The 17,494-nt window shown below is 36.4% G+C and overlaps 1 protein-coding gene across 1 annotated transcript in view; it reads left to right on the top strand.

Annotated features, from left to right (window-relative positions):
* Positions 1-17,494, top strand: part of nkain4 (sodium/potassium transporting ATPase interacting 4) — a 130,376-nt gene that overhangs the window by 105,427 nt on the left and 7,455 nt on the right. Inside the window, exon 6 of the mRNA XM_056448772.1 lies at positions 14,617-14,701. Within this exon, the coding sequence (XP_056304747.1) occupies positions 14,617-14,701 (85 nt within the window). The remainder of the gene's footprint in view (positions 1-14,616; positions 14,702-17,494) is intronic.

Raw genomic sequence — 17,494 nt, 5'->3', positions numbered from 1 at the left:
TTTATCCGTACGAATCACGGATCAATCGTGATCCGTTACACACCTACCATATACATATTTATTACCATACTAAATCTCTTTGAGAGATGCATTTTTTTTACAAAGCTACCTTTATTTATTTATTTATTTATTTGCATGTATGTGTGACCATGGCATATGTAGTCACAATTAAATGATATCACAAAAGGTTTCAAAAGAGATCATGTCACATTAAAACACAGAAAACAAAGATTTTGTAGTAGCTACAAATATCATGGTTGCTTCAGCAGATGCTGACAAAAATGTCACATTCATTTGTTTCCGATGAAACTGAATGCACTTTTATTGGTACTTCAAAATGTGCAATGAGCAACACAATATTAGTTTGCAGAACACATCACTCATTTTTTTCTTTGAGCCTGCATGGGTTGTATTTTTGTATGGGAAATATAAATGCATGTGTGTTTTTGTGTTAAAACAGGACTACATTTGAGCTGTCAGTGAAAATCTAATAGATGTCTAATGCGGAGTTCAAACAGCATAGTTTTAGCTCCGATTTTAAGACGCTGACAGGTTTTGAGAAATTTCCGACAAATGCCTGAAGTCACAGGCAAACTGGTGCTTGTGAGTAACAATCACACAGCAGCTGCATTTCCATTGTCGGGCCAGTGTGAGCCAGGGCTTTTATCGGGCCGGGCCAATCGCCCGGGAGGTTGAGCAGTGAGACCGAAATCATGTCGTGTTTCCACTGTCAGGCTTGTAGCTCGCAGCGCGTCACGCAAACCCCACCCTCAGAACATCCCCCAAATTAAATGTCACACAACCCGCCCACTTCAGCGGGAATCAGGCAGTTAAAGCACACCATTGCATCATCACGAAACGAATAAAATGAAGACAACCGAAACAAAAAAATGACAGGTTACTGTACATAATTACATTATATGTCTATACGCACAGGCCTGTGTGTTCTCATTCATCATATTCATTTACTTACCGACTCACTGTTGGCATCGTGCATCAAGTCTCGCCACTAACGGAGGGACCCAGCGCAGTGAGCGCACCCATCCATAATATAACACCACAGAAATTATCCAGTAATAATAACTCCGTATGAAATGTATTTTATAACATCCTTGTTTTGATAGACGTCGTCAAACATTCAGCCCAAATGCTCCGGAGAGACCTAAAACATATGAATTTTTCCCTAGGCTGTATGACACTTAATAGGTAGCCTAATTCCCGTTTATTTAAGGATGTTGCATATTATTCGGTGATCTTAAGTGTTTCATCACATAAAAGCAAGTAATAAAATATAGCCTATATTTCATTGCACTCAGCAGCTATTCACAAATAAAGCTCTACATTTATAATTTCATTTTTATATTTTACCTTATCATATAAAAACATAAACACTTGTTTGATGACACAGAACACATTTTTTATTTGCAGTTTTCCCCGATGTGTTTGTAAAGCGGAGGACTGGGTGACAGAAAAAAAAGGTCATTTCTGCTTCCACTCACCCCAAAAATGCTCTGTTTGCATGATTTGATTAGTATCATCATATCCAAATACTTTAAAAATAATATTTTAAACCTCCTCCAGTGTTCATTGTTTTTAGAAAATATCTAAAATCTTTTTTTCAGATAGGCCTTTGTAAAATGAAAGTTTAATATGGCTTATATAACTATAACAATCTATTTTATACCTACATTGTTATAGCTAGATTTTGTTTGTTTTATATTGGTTTATTTAATGTGATTTTATTATATCCAATATTTATAATTCTTTAAATTATTTCAATATTAGGCTACTTTATCGAGATATGACACTATTGTTTGGAGCCTACAAAAGTGGACACGTAATTTGTAAAGGTTTTTGCATTTCTGTTGTATTCATATTGTGTAGTATCTCCAAAATAAATTAAAAAAGAAAGAAGCCACTCACGGCACCAACAGAGCTGTCAAGCGAGCGCTCGTTCACCCGGTCCATCACACACACATACAGGCATCTAACACGCACGTATCATGCACAAACACACCTTTTAAACTTGAAAAAACTCTCGACAGCCTTTACTGTCTGCTGTGTCTTTAATATGGTGTAAAGATTATTATGCGTTATTGAAACATCAAGGAGGACGCAGCAAGGAAAAGTCACTTATAAATTAAAACTATTATTTTATGCAACAGACTTGCATTTAAAAGGGAAACATAAGAGCGATCAAAAGCAGAAAGACCCGCAGCTTATAAGATGTTTTATGGAATAGCCTATCTTAAACTGACCAGCTATGTGTTTTCTTATCCTTATTTATTTATTTGTTTGGTGCATGTACTCGTGCGCGATCGGAAAATGAGTGTAATGGCGGCATGCCATCTTTACCAGACTCGGGCAAAGTCCACCTCTCCTTTCACTCCGCCCCGAAGCCCCAGCTGGCCCTCTTTGGCCCAAGGTATTTGGCGGGCCGAAAAAGGCCGGCCACTGGCCCCGAGGAAGCCCCGCTTTGGCTTAATCAGGCCTCAGAAGTGACAGTGGAAATGCGACTGGCCTTGGCTCGCCCTGGCTCGCTCGCTTTAGGCGCGATAGTGGACTGTGGCTATTGAGAACTATCAAAGATGCGATAATGTAGTTTGTATAACAAAAAATATACTACATGACCTCGCATTGTTTCCATGTCACAAAGTTGTCGATGATTCTTCCTATTGTAAAGTCATGCCGATCCATCTTACAGTATAAATACAGCAGCGACAGAATGCTACCCCAGATAGTCATGCAGTGTGAAAACATCTGTGACGCGACTACTTGGAATGAATGAACACACACGTGTAGTCTGCCTAATCTGTGGATTTGATGACGAGTCTATTTTGAGGCTATTCTTCGACGTCAATTTGACAGCTCTTATTTTGCCAAGAGGTCTATTAGATGTTTATTAAACACAAAATTGCTTGGTGGGATGTTTGTTCTTGGCAGAACAAGCTTTAACAAGCTCTTTAAGCTGGAGAGGAAGCCCTGGGGATGAGCTAAGCCTCTCTTCTGTTTGTACAGGTCAAACACCAACCCTCCACTGACTATTAATGTGTTCGCCGTTCCAAAAAAGTAGGGAATACCATTCTTTCATTTACCACCAACATTGAACATTCCCCACGGGCTGTCTAACTCTCTAGCAGGACGAACTGCGCTGTGCAGAAATAATCAGTTGTACTTTTTTACAGTTGCGTCCTGTTTGCCTTTGTTTTCTGATGACTTTTCAGCATCATCGCTCAGCAGGAGGCGTTGTGTGTTTTATGGGCAGCCACGTGTGCTGGACTGAACTCTATATCTATGCTCTCCACAAATTCACCAACATCAAAGTGATTACAAGCGTGCAGAGGAAAGTTTTATCGCTCCGAGGATGTTTCATAGCCTGAGAGATTTAAAGACCGTGTGAAATCATAGTGGGCGTTAGTTTTAAAGCAGTCTGTATACTAGTAGACTGCTAAAACGTCAGCCATTTTAAGTGCCGTCACAATAACAAAATTCTTCCAGTGCACTAAAACGGTTACTCCCTTAATAGTCCAACAATGCACTATGAAAATAAGAAAGCATCAATGCACACAGTGTTCTCTTGATGGAATTCTAAAGTGGAAATTATGAAGCATCGCTTGACAATTTTACCGAGACCCAGGGCAGGGGTGGTGGGGTGGATTTGTTAGGCGACCATCCACTGTTTTCTCTGAGGATGACAAGCTGACAAAACATTGCTGCAACTCTGATACAAATTTTATGTATGGTGAAAATTAAAAAGCACTGCAGTGTTTGTCTGAGGTAATTAGTCTACTGAAATGTGTACATTCCATACAAAATATGAAGCTGATCGGTCAGTTCTTGTCTTGTGACTCGCGGAGCGCTTGCAGCATTGTGAAGATGTACACGGCTCCATTGAAAATAACAAACTTGCACACAGAAAAGACACAATATGTGAATGGCTGCCATTATTTGCGATCTCAACCAGTTGATCTTCTCGAACAGATATGCTGAATTCACCTGATCTTTGATAAATTGGTTGTGGATCCATTCCTTGGAAGTTTGTGGGTCCTTCCTTAGCAAAGAAACTTTCCAAAGATGTCTGTTTTTTGCTCATTTTGCTAGCTTCTGGGTTAAATTGTGGCACTCAAGTGACCGAGATGTAACTGAGAGAATACGGTCATTTTTCAAAATAAAAGACTTTTCAAAATAAAAGATTGTTCAGACTCAGATAATAAATAAAATGGAAATAATGCAGCCCGGTACCAATTGATCCACGGACTGGTACAGGTCCGCAGCCTGGGGATTGGTGACCACTGCTCTAAAATGAAAATAAAAATTTAAAATTTCATTGGTCTTACTTCTGCACATTATTATTTTATTATAAAAAGTTTACAACCTGAAAAAATAGCACTTTAAAATACTGGTGCACTAATATGCACCTTTCAATGCTTAAAAAGTATTGGTTCATTTTAAATGTCAATTTTGAGCGTTTTTGTACTATTTTCATCTTCTGGATTTGAAATCTGCACTGTGTCGATGTCAGGAAGTGACATGGTACTGTACAATCACACTTTGTGACGTGTCTCATAAATATTCATGAGACAGTATGTCCTCATCCTATGAGAAGACGCTTCACTTAATTATTCATGACAGCATCTGCTTCTTTCCTGACAGACACTTCAATCTCTGGCTCATGACCCTTTAACCAATCACCAGTTAATGTGTGACTCGTTAAAAACTAAACCGTTCATTAATAATTACTCCATCAGCTGTTTATAAACAGTCTGTTTCATAATTTAGTAATCTATGAATTGTTTATCAAATTCCATAGTGCATTAGCTCCTTTTAGTAGCTAATTATATGCTAAATTGTTTATTCAGCTTCTGAATATCTTAAAAATTATTATTTCGCTATGTTATATAATTATTTTTCAGCAAGCAGCCATTCCACAGCTTGCGAAGGAAGTGTTTGAAGGTGTCTACGTTGCTTTCATCCATGGATCAAACTGTCAAGTGTGGTTTTGCAGGCCTGTGATGCAAATTGCAGACTTTTGGGTATAGAAAAAAAATGGAAATATGTTGAGAGAACTTTTCATCAAAATCATCCATCGCACAGGGCTTTTAATGGACCCAGTTAAAAAAAAAACTTTGCTTCAGATTCTGTATTTCTCCTAGAAAATGTAGTTTTAGGTACCTGTGGGGGTTGTGGAGAACTTTTGAATTTGTGGGATAAGGCACATTTTACGTTATTCATAACATGTAGGCATTAAAAGTATAGAGCTGCGTATGTGTGTGTGTGTGTATGAGAAGCCCAGTGGGTCTTTTTTCTATCATGCAAAGCTGTGTGTGGTTCATTTACACGCTCATTTGAAGTGGAGGATTTAATTTCTCCACTGCTCTTCCTCGCCTCTGAAGTTTTCCTCTTTCTATCTCTCTCTTTCTCACTCCATTTCTGTCTTTTTGATGTGGCAAGCCATATTTATTCTATGAACCAGTAGGATCATGCTACTAGATGCTATCTTTTTAATGACATACCAATTCTTATTCATTAGCTACTAGTACTTATACCTTTTTAGATTGTATTAGTGCTGATAGGACACTAGTTCTTATTAAAGGGGCTTTTCCACTTTAGTGTGGCCCAATTTTTGGGGACTTTTTAGGTTCCAAGCAGCAGCGCAGTGGAAAATCAACTATAGAATCTAGTCATTATTTATTAAATATAGTGCCCATTAAATAATGGCTAGTGATTATACATTAGATAATAGTTCTTGTATATATTTATATAACAGTTCTGTCTGGTTTTTGAATCTGAAAGCCGTGCAATATTCTGCAATAACAGCACTCGTAGAGCCTCTTCACCCTTGTGTATTATTTCGGCCACAGAGTTACAAGCAGAGGAGGAATAAAATCGCTACAGTTTGACAAATATTGCAGCTGTTGTACAACATAATGTACTTTTGAGGCTTTTTTTTTTCATTTCTAAATGTTTAGATTGCAACTGTGCAGTTAATTTATAAGGATATATATATATATATATATATATATATATATATATATATATATATATATATATATATATATATATATATATATATATATATAAATTGTTTTCCAATTATGACTAGTGAGATACATCTCACTAGTCATAATTAGAATACAAATAATCAAAGCCGAATAGCTGATGACTAATCTCCATATACTGTAAGTGTCAATGGCAGACAATATTTTTAAAAAAAAGTCAACACTAGTTACTAGTCAGTAATGAAATAAATACTAATAACTAATTAATAATTATTAATAAGTATGAATGAGTAAGTAGTAGTATATATGTTGCTAGTATTTAAAGAATAATAGATACACTAGTATCCAATAATAAAAAAAACTGTATTATGGTATCTAAAAAATAAAAAATGGTGTCTGATAAATAGGTTCCAGTATCTTTTAAAAATCTGTTAGTATCCAAAGAATAAGCACTAGTTTAAAATAGCACTTCACTTTTTTCGGAAAGTCAATTTCATTTTACAAGTCATTTTACTATTTTTGAGTCCATTCAGCCAGTTTCTGGGTCTGGCGGGAGCACTTTTAGCTTAATATAGATAATTCCTGCAATGATATTACGATATCATATTATGAAAAATGTTGCGCTTGAAAATAGTCCCCGGCCAGATAACTGCGCTGTGTAATATCATTTGGTGAAATACTACAGTACGGCAGCAAAGTTTCTTGATTATTACGCAAAAATGAGAGTGTATACCCCCATATCGGCCTAGAAAATAGTAACTTTTCATTTTTCATTGGTCATACAGTCAAGTTTTATGTAGGAAAACTATGGAAACACTTATCTTTTTTAAATGTTTGAGTGAGGATGCTAACAGTCTAATCTGATTAAATTGTCTATGCTAAGCTAAAAGGGCTCCAGCCAGACCTGGAGTATGGCTAAATGGATTCAAAAATAGTAAAACTCAGCCATTTACCTCCAGGTGACATGTAAAATAAGACTATTTCCAACTAAAGTGGAGTGTTCCTTTAATGAATATATACTATTATTTAACAAATTAGTACTAGTAGCATCAAAACAAAAATGGCTTGCCATACATCTCTTCATCTCTCTCTCTCTCTCTCTCTCTCTCTCTCTCTCTCTCTCTCTCTCGCTCTCTTCAGGTGATTTGAATAATAATGCATCTGGCTTCATTTTCATCCCTGGATTTTTCCTCTGCCTTGTTTGCCCTTCCTTCTAATCTCTCTCCTCTTTCTTTCGGGTTTTTAAATGACTCGCATCCATAATTAGTCGAGGTCCCACTGCTGTCGCCGGCTCATTAAAAGCAGCAGTCAGTTGGCTGCGGTGTGAATCTGAGCTAATAACAGCGGACAGGTCGGGACGCGTATAGTCTCTCGAGTATTGATCTTAAACCCAAATTTCTGTCTGAGCTTCTGCCTTCACCAAAGAAAAGGCAAAACCTGGCTCCACATCAGAACAGGGGTGTGTGTGTGTGTGTGTGTGTGTGTGTGTGTGTGTGTGTGTGTGTGTGTGTGTGTGTGTGTGTGTGTGTGTGTGTGGGACGCAAGTGTCTGTGTGGTTATCAGTGCTGAGCAGATCCCTGCTTTTTATGAAAGTGGGTCAAAATAGTGCAGTGCTGAATGTTAGTGTGAGAGCTAGTCTAATGTAAATGTGTTACACTATCCAGAGAGAGAGAAACATAGTCAAAGAGAATTTTTGATGTATGCTGGAGTCGTCTTATTGCATGAGCTCTGTGTGATCTCTACCTGTGATACAAGGCCAAGCGCACACTGCTAAGACTACATATGACAGACTTTAAACATGATTGAAACCTTTTAATTTTATTGAATTCGTTTTTTTTTTATGTACGGTTGTTTTTTTAAATTCTATTTTGTACCCCTAACCCCTTCTCCTTGGCCCTTTAAAACTGCTTAAACCAGCCTAGGCTGGAATTAGCTGGTCGACCAGCCTGGTTTTAGAGAGGTTTTGGCCATTTCCATGCTGGTTTCCAGCCATTTTCAGCCTGGTCTTAGCTGGTCAGGCTGGAAAATGACAAGCTAAAACCAGCTTGACCAGCCTAGCCAGGCTGGGAGCCCACCCAAAACCAGCTACGTCCAGCTTAAACCAATGCTGAAATTGGCTGGAAACCAGCCTGGAAATGGCCAAAACCCCTCTAAAACCAGGCTGGTCAACCAGCTAAAACCAGCCAAACAGCCTAGGCTGGTTTAAGCTGGATTTTTCAGCAGGGATGTTATCATGACGATATAATGTGGCAATAAGCTCATAACTGTACTGTGCATTTACACAGTGGCCATATTCATTTATGAACACACTAAAACTACATTACCATTATACAAGACTCTGTAAAAAGGTCTTTCCCAGCCACTAGACTATTCTGAAAGGTTGTTCGAGTGTCATCGAGTGACAATGTTGTGAAACTGCTGTACAGGAGTTATTATTACGGATTATAGATTGTGGTTATATTATTAGTGGCTTTTTATTTTAGCGTTTTTTAAAATGCATGACGGTAAAACATGAATGCGGTTATGAATGTATTAAAACATGTGCTTTTTTGTTGTAAAAATTTGTAAAAATGACAAAAAAGTACTTATTTGTGCATCTCCTGACTCCTGGTTGTGGAAAAATCTCTGTTTGAGGGGCTATCTAGCCCTTTCCCTTAGCCCTACGCCTTCAAGATAAAGAGAATTGGGACACAAAACAAGGGATAGGAGTAAGGGGAAGGGCTAAAGCCGCCTTTTCACTGCACATGACATTCAGACACGACTGTTGGAACACACCCCCTTGTGGTGGTCGCACAGAATTTTCAGTTTTGTTGTGCACCATGGGAGAGAAGCTGATTCTCACGGTGTCTGAAATAAAGGAGTGGAAAAGCAAGAGCCTTTATTCTCTGTGCGTTCACCATGGTTGAATGAATGAATAAATACTAGAAATTCATAGACCGTTAAAAGTTTTGGAGGCAATGTGGAGACAAGATTAAAAAAAATATGTATATTTTTTTTATTACTCATTTATGAATAGAAATGTTGTTTTTTTTTTGATAGAGACTTTTTTTCTGATTAAAAAAACCCTAGTATTTCTTATCTCGCACACACGGATCTGCTTGGACTACACTGGAATACATCACGTCCGGTCGGCTGGTCGCATATGGTTTAGTCGCAGGAGTTCAAATATTTCAACGTTTGCCCAGCTCAAATCGGATCTGAATTTTCGACATATGAAGATGATCAGAATTCCATGTAGCTCCTGGACTACTCTACATTGGAAATGAATCATATCCGGTCTGTCGCTTGTCGTTTGTCATGTGCAGTGGAAAGGCGGCTTAAGGGGTAGAATTGGGATTAGGCCTTAATCAGTTAAAATTTATGAAATTGATATAAATATAGTTAGCTGTAGAGAAAGCCAGATCAGTTAAATTCTAATAAATGAGAGTGGTTTACCTAATATTCCAACACGATCTCACAACAATTTGTAACTTTTTGATTTATTTGGTTAATTAATATTAATTCGTACAGTCTCTTCATACAATTTCGTACAATTTGCTCATACCCCAATGACAGTTGGGTTTAGGGGCGGGGTTAGGTGCCACGCCTCCTTTTTAAAATCTTACATTTTCGTACGAATTGGCCACTAAACTGACAAAACATAAAATAGTAATGTTTCCTCGTGAGATCAGGCTGAATATTCAGGGGGGAAATTGATGCTTGTTCCACGCAATAGATGAATTAATAAGAAGCATTTAAAACGCATTGGATTTATTGATACTATTACACAAATCTTGTTCTTATTTGTTTCATTTATGTTTAATTAACACTTATCAATCAAATAAAGTAAATTAGTTAAGTTGTGTTAAGAGTATGTAATCCAAATGTATATTGTAAACAGAATGCATAAATCGCTAACTCTTTACAATAACAGTACATGAATAATGATGTGTTAATATGTAAACTAAACATTACTGTATTATGAACTAATGATGAGGCATGCGCTAATCTTGACCTAACTTTAACTACAACATGTGCCACATGAGTTCATGTGTGAATAATGGCTACCTTAATTACTTGTTAGCACATGCTTGTTTGTTAATTAATATATTAATTACCACATTAGTTTAAGCTTAATTTAACCATCATGAACTCATGATGATATGTATAATTATATCATGAACTTATTTGGTGGGGCACGTCATCATTAACACATTGTTAACTACTCATGAACTCCTTATTCTCATCAGTCTAGTGTGTTTACACTGAATAACAATAGAAAAAGTGTTCTGTCAACATCAGCATCAACAGTTTAAACACAGGAGTTGATTTGTAGTTAAGCACGAGTTAATGATGATGTGCCCCTCCAAGTAAATTCATGACATAATTATACATTAACATATCATGAGTTCATGTTGGTTACAATTAAATTAAATGTAAATGTTAATTAATACAATACAATAACAATCTGTACTAACACAGCAACATGGAGGCTCAGTGGTTAGAACTGTTGCCTCACAGCAAGAAGGTCGCTTGTTCGAGTCCCGGCTGGGTCAGTTGGCATTTCTGTGTAGAATTTGCATGTTCTCCCCGTGTTGGTGTGGGTTTCCTCCGGGTGCTCCTGTTTCCCCCACAGTCCAAAGACATGTGTTATAGGTGAATTGAATAAACTAAATTGTCCGTAGTGTATGAGTGGGAATGTGAAAGTGTATGGGTGTTTCCCAGTACTTGGTTGCAGCTGGAAGGGCATCCGCTGTGTATAACATATGCTGGATAAGTTGGTGGTTCATTCCGCTGTGGCGACCCTGTTTTTTGTCATTGTAATTTTGAATGACCATATACAGTATTTACTGTATAAATACCAAAATTGCAAAAAATTGGTAATGGGTCGTATCACACGAATAAGCAAAATCTTGAGAAATGAGTGGCTATTTTATTTGGAAGTGTGTATATGTGTTTCACAGTTGCTGGAGTATGTGTGAAGTCATCTATTTACGTGTATTTTTCCAGCATTCCACACATAGCAGCACAGCTCATGATCTCTGAAGCTCCTGTGAACACTAATGACACATTATTAGCTCAGAAAGCCTGTTGTTTTTGAGAAACACACCAGTTCTGCTATTTTCAGGCTTGCTGTACTGTGTTTTTGGTATGTGTATTGTAAACGTGAAGAAGAATTGCTTCTGAGATTGATTTCAGTTGTGGTTATATGGATCAACTGAAAAAAAAATGTGTGCGTTCATAGCTGAAATGCAAGCTTACTTCATATCCCAATGCACTTTTTTTTTTTTATTGTTGAAAAAACCTGAAATTTAACGTGAAATTACACTTATTTACATTGTAACTCCTCCCCCTTCTGAACAGGTAAATGTGTTGGTATACTTGGGCTAAGGCAATAAAAAACACTGTATTCCACATACAAAAATACACATATTCACAAATCAATCATTTAACCAGTAGCATAAGAGGTATTTGGTTGTGCCATTTGCTTGTATAAACAGATCCCAAGTTTTATGGTCTTTATATTACCTATTTGCCCTTTATACTGCAGGTGATTCTATTCAGTGCAATGTAATATGTCAAATCTTTCAGCCAGTGGTCAATGGATGGACTTTCTATGTTCTTCCAATAAAGTGCTATCAAACGCCTTGCAATAACAAGACACATGTCAATCGTTTTAGTTTGATACCCTGGCAATGACAAACTTACAGGAAATAAACCCAAAGTGAATATTTTAGATTTTACCTGGAATTGGTTTTAAAATAATTGAGGAGATTAATGCGATTACATTTTGCCAGAAAATTTTAACCACCTCACATTCCCAGATACAATTAAAGAATGTTCCCAATGCACTTTCTATGAGATATGCTCTACAATGGGCACACCACAAGTAAATAAAATATACTATTATAATAGTTTGCTCTAAAATGAGGGTGACGCAGTGGTGCAGTAGGTAGTGCTGTCGCCTCACAGCAAGAAGGTCGCTGGTTCGAGCCTCGACTGGGTCAGTTGGCGTTTCTGTGTGGAGTTTGCATGTTCTCCCTGCATTTGCGTGGGTTTCCTCCAGGTGCTCCGATTTCCCCCACAGTCCAAAGACATGCTCTATGGGTGAATTGGGAGGGCTAAATTGACGGTAGTGTGTGAGTGAGTGTGTATGGATGTTTCCCAGAGATGGGTTGCAGTTGGAAGGGCATCCACTGCGTAAAAACATGTGCTGGATAAGTTGGCGGTTCATTCCGCTGTGGCGACCCGGATTAATAAAGGGACCAAAAAGAAAATGAATGAATGAATGAAATGTCAGAATTCTGAGATGGAAATCTGAGGAAGAAGTCAAACCCAGAATTGTGAGATGTAATTTTGGAATTTTCAGAGCAAAATCAGAACTGTGTGAGATAAAAATGTATCTGACAATACTGAATGGTTCTCCAACTTCTGTATTTTATCTCACAATGCAACAGTTTTGTATCAAAATGGCACTTTTATATCTCGCAATATAACATATAACGTCAAAAGTGTGCAACCAAGTCTCACTGGAAATATGTACCTGTGTCTACATTTTTACTAAACACTAAAGGTATGTTTCTCCGGGTACATTTAATTGAATGTTTCAGATGACAAATCCACTAGAGGGCGCTGTCTACATTTGTGAAAACCCAAAATATGTCACTTGGGTAACGTTTTGTTGTATGTTTAATATACACGTCTTTCTTGTACACATCCAGGAGTAGCTGGGGCTTGTCAGATCACCTAGACAAGCGAATCACTGAATAAACCCTTTCTGTGTCTGCGCAATAGTCTAGTCGTTAGTGCATTAACATATTGTGGGCAGCGCTCTGGGTGTCCCGAGTTAAAAACCCTGGCTCATGAACCTTTCCCAATCATACACCCCGACCAAGCCGACCAATCACAGAGCTTGCGCTATGCATCATTGCGATGTGTAGTTAATTATTTTGAGAGATGTGCATCAGATTCTGCGACAGCCACACTGTGGGATATGCGACCACAGAAAGGCTGCACTGGACCTTACGCAGAGGTATAAATCAGCCTTTACTGTCCTGTCAAATAAAGGCAAAAATGCCAAAAATAAATCTTAAAAAAAAACTCTTCCCTAAATCCAAGTAATAGTGTTTTCAAAAGCAGACTTAAGAGAAAATTGCACTGCTACCTAGTAGTTTTACCTTGATTTCACATTACTTTTGTGGAGCTTTGCTTCACAAGTACAACATCGTACCAAGTGAGCTATCAAGCAAACTGACCACTCCAGAAAAGTTGTCCATATGGAGCTAAAGAAGTGAGACAAACATTTTTGATTACAAATCATAGACACTATTAAATTGTTTTGTGGTATTTTTTTTGTGTGTGTGTTAAGCAAAGAACTGCATAACAATAATCCTTTTTTCATCAATAATATTTTGTAAATATCTGTGAATATCATTAGTGTGAAAAGGAACAAAAGTTGTTGTCCTTCTACTGCCCCCTAGTGTTCATTTTAACCTCAAAACTGCAGTCAAACGTAGGTTGAAGTACATTTTTGCATGTTTCACAATGTAAGCTGAAGCACTTATTTACGTTGAACCTGTGTTGGAAAGGTAACACAAAAAGTCATTTACCTTTCCATTTTTTATTTTGCTGTGGAAATAAGCTTTCAGAAGTTGCTTGCAATAAATGTTAATAGATATGGGATTTGAAAGAATATTGTTAAACAATGACAGAATTATCATTTATAGCTGATCTCTTCAACTCGCAGTCTTAATAGTGTCGTGTAGATGTATATTTCGACATTCCCAACAGAAATCATTCACCATTTGCACAATATTGTTTTAATCTTGTGCATTAATTTTGATTTAAAATTGGTGGTATTGGAATTATGATGCAGGGATGGTGTATGTGTGTGTGTTCTCAGTGTAGAGTCGATCACACTGGGGTGAATGAGGCCTGACATCTCATAATCAAAATCACTCATTTAGAAATCTGTTATTCATTTCTGTGTGTGTGTACCTTGCACCTTGTGGGGATTTTTTCTTTGCTCCCTATGTGTATATATTATAAATCACAAAGAATCAAGTATTTTGGAAATGTAAAACTGCAGATTGTTTCCTGTGAGGGTTGGGTTTAAGGGGTAGGGGGATCAACTATACAGTTTGTACAGTATAAAAATCATTATGTCTAAGGGAAATCCACATAAAGATAGCTGTGCTTGTGTTTATGTGAGAGAAAAATATCACAGTAGAATTTTGTACTGCTAATGGAAATGAAATCTTTTTCAAGACTGTGTGTGTGCGTGTGCGTGCATGTTTATATCAATTCTACACATTTTTACTAAAAAACAAGTTGTTGTTGTTGTTGTTTTGGATTGATGCAATTAAAACCTTTGTAGTTTTCCATTTAGTGACAGTTTCTTTACTTTATCTTAGTGTAAGGAACTTTTTAAAATCTGTGACATGTTTAATCATTGTTTGATTTCTGTGAAGTGTTGTTGTCTAAATATTTCATATTTCTGTCATGCATGATGTCTGTTCATGATTTTGATTTACATCAAGTGATGATCATTTCATGTTTCATTTGTTCTCTTCATGGTTTTATTTTGTCCCGTTTCATTTCTTTCATTCTTTAATTTCACCTTTTGTTTGGTTTTCAGTTGATTTTATTGGTGGATTTGACCCATTCCCACTCTACCATGTCAATGAGAAACCATCTCATCTTCTGTTAAAGCCTGTGCCTCAGTAAGTATCTGTGTTTTTTGTGTGTGGATGTGTGCGTGCTTGTGTATGTGTGTGTGTGTGTGATCCAGAAAAAGTATTCCCTGCGTTGATGGAAAACTAGTACAAGATACTATTGTTATTATTATTATTTTTTGAAGGAGTTTGGATCACCTAAATAAAATAAAATATAAGAACTTGCCAACTTGCTTAAAAATATGTTGATTTTGGTTATTCAATTTTGGTATTAACCTGCTAAAAGGCTGGTAAATCTTAAAATTATGAATTAATGTCTGTTGAGAGCCTTCATGCAACACAGCAGTGAAATCTCAGTTTAATGGACACCATCACACTTGAAATGATTTCATAAATATTAAATTTGAGTATTATAAATTATTATAAAGCTCTCAGAAAATTGTCAGAATTATAGATGTAAACACATGAAATTTCTTTGGAAATTTGTCAACTCAGAATAAACCTTAACCCTTGTGCACTGTTCAAATTCATTATCTTTTGTTATGTTCGGCATGACAACATCCACTGAAATAAACTGCTGTAAAAATGCATCAGAATAATTTTTTTTTTTTTCATTTCTTTTGCATAAATCTGTTAATCAACTTGATCAACCTAATCAAAAATACTAAACATTTTTAAAAATTACAGGATTTCTCTTTAGGAGAACTCTTTAGGAGAAGGAGAACTCTTTAACTGCCAAATTCATAAATAATGTCACTAATTTAGTGAAAACACACACAAAATTATGTATTTTCAATATAAAAGTAATTGTAGATTGGATTTTTTTTCACCGTCTTGGACATGTGAATGGTCAGTGGCATTGCCTTTGATGCATTGTTAGCTTTTCTGCAGCATAAGATTTTCTTTTTTTCTCTGTAATTTACTGTATAACAGAGTATAACAGCAAATTAAAGTTTGTGTATGAGTGTCTGTGAGTGTGTGAGAGTGACCTTTGCGCACTTATCTTGATGTGTCTGAGAAAATTTAAATATGCACATCAGCTCTCAGAACTACACGGAGTAAACAAAAACCAAGACTGTGTATTTTGTAATATTTAATAGTCTTTGTTTTTGTTTACTCCATGTAGTTCTGAGAGCTGATGTGCATATTTAGATTTTCTCAGACATATTAAATACTACATTGAACATTGCAGCTTCTCATTCAAAACATTCAGCTGTTGTTGTTTTTTAATAGCGGGTTATAATCGCACCAAAACGTGTTAAAAGGTAAGTGAATTATAACAGCGCGAACTTTTCTGTAATTGTAGTAGTACTGTACGTTATTTGTTTAACCCTTTAAGGTGACATGCCGCTCTGTAGGTCTATTGGAGACAAATCTAATAATTGTCGAAGACATACTTGTTACATAAACGCACTAAGTCAAACTTTAGCAGTGTTTATTTGAGAGCGCACAAGAAAATCTGCACTTGAGAAGCGCATATTTGAGGGCGTGCAAGAAGTTTTGTGCGTGAACAGAGGAAATCGGCACGCAAGCAAAGAGATTTGCATGCTCGTAATACATAAATGCGTTCTTGACTTGAAATACTGCTCTCACGACATTTGAAATTATCATTGAAATAACGCCACAGATAGTTAGTAGATGTTTAAAACGCCTGCAGCCACAGCTGGAAAAAAATCCTAGAGGAAACACTGTGTATGTGTGTGTATATATATATATATATATATATATATATATATATATATATATATATATATATATATATATATACAGTTGAAGTTAGAATTATTAGCCCCCCTGAATTGTTAGCCCTCCTGTTTATTTTTTTCCGCAATTTCTGTTTAACTGAGAGAAGATTTTTTTCAACACATTTCTAAACATAATAGTTTTAATAACTCATTTCTAATAACTGAATTAGTTGCTGAATTATTACTTTATTAGATGAATTAGTTGCTTCTGTTGAACAAAGAACTAAATATTATAAAGAATGTTGGGGGAAAAGCAGCAGCAATTGAAATCCACAGTAGGAACAAAATACTAAGAAAGTCAATGGCTGCTGCTTTCCAACATTCTTTAGAATATCTTGCTTTGTTCAACAGAAGAAAGAAAGCCAATCAGGTTAGTATAGAATGAGTGAATAATGATAGAATTTACACTTTTGAGTGAACTATCCCTTTAAATCATGGAAACTCAGAGCGTATGTGTGTTCATGTGTAAATCCAGTCACATAGACTTATAACGAGTTAAGTAAAGCAGATCCTCTTACACGTGTCCCTGCTTGCCCCTTATCTGAAGCATTAATTAAAGTTAGTTTCCTTTTAATTAGTGTAAGTTCTTAATTAGTCCATTCATTAAGCATTCTGATCTTGTCCGGTGAGGGATTAGCGAAACCGTCTGAAGCTAAAAAAAAAAAAAAAAAAAAAAGAAATCGAACAATAATGGAGCTTTTATATCAGCTAAAAGAACAGTGTTTTGTATTGTTATTGTCAGATGTGGACTATTTGAACAAGCGCTCTGGGATTAATATTGAAAAAGAACCAATATATTAATTAGTTTTCAGGTTATGTTTAATTTTTAACATTTTTAGGACTACACCAACTTTTTTTCTTCATGTGAAACCACTAAAGAACAGATCTTGGCAGCCAAAAGCAGCACAATATCTGGACAACTTTCCAGATTTTTTATTCATTCATTTTCCTTCAGCTTGGTGTAGCGATATTTACAGTTTTAACCCAAAAAATGACCTGTCTGACAGATGAAGAAGAGCTGGAGTCAGAGATTCAATTAAAAAGAAAGTTTACTGAAGATAGTTTGCAGTCTCATTAGCAGAAGCCAGTTTCAGCA

Source organism: Danio aesculapii, chromosome 23, assembly GCF_903798145.1.
Source record: "Danio aesculapii chromosome 23, fDanAes4.1, whole genome shotgun sequence".
In the NCBI taxonomy this organism is placed as follows: domain Eukaryota; kingdom Metazoa; phylum Chordata; class Actinopteri; order Cypriniformes; family Danionidae; genus Danio; species Danio aesculapii.
The sequence above is the reverse complement of the archived record's forward strand: the minus strand, read 5'-3'. Positions and strand labels throughout refer to the sequence as shown.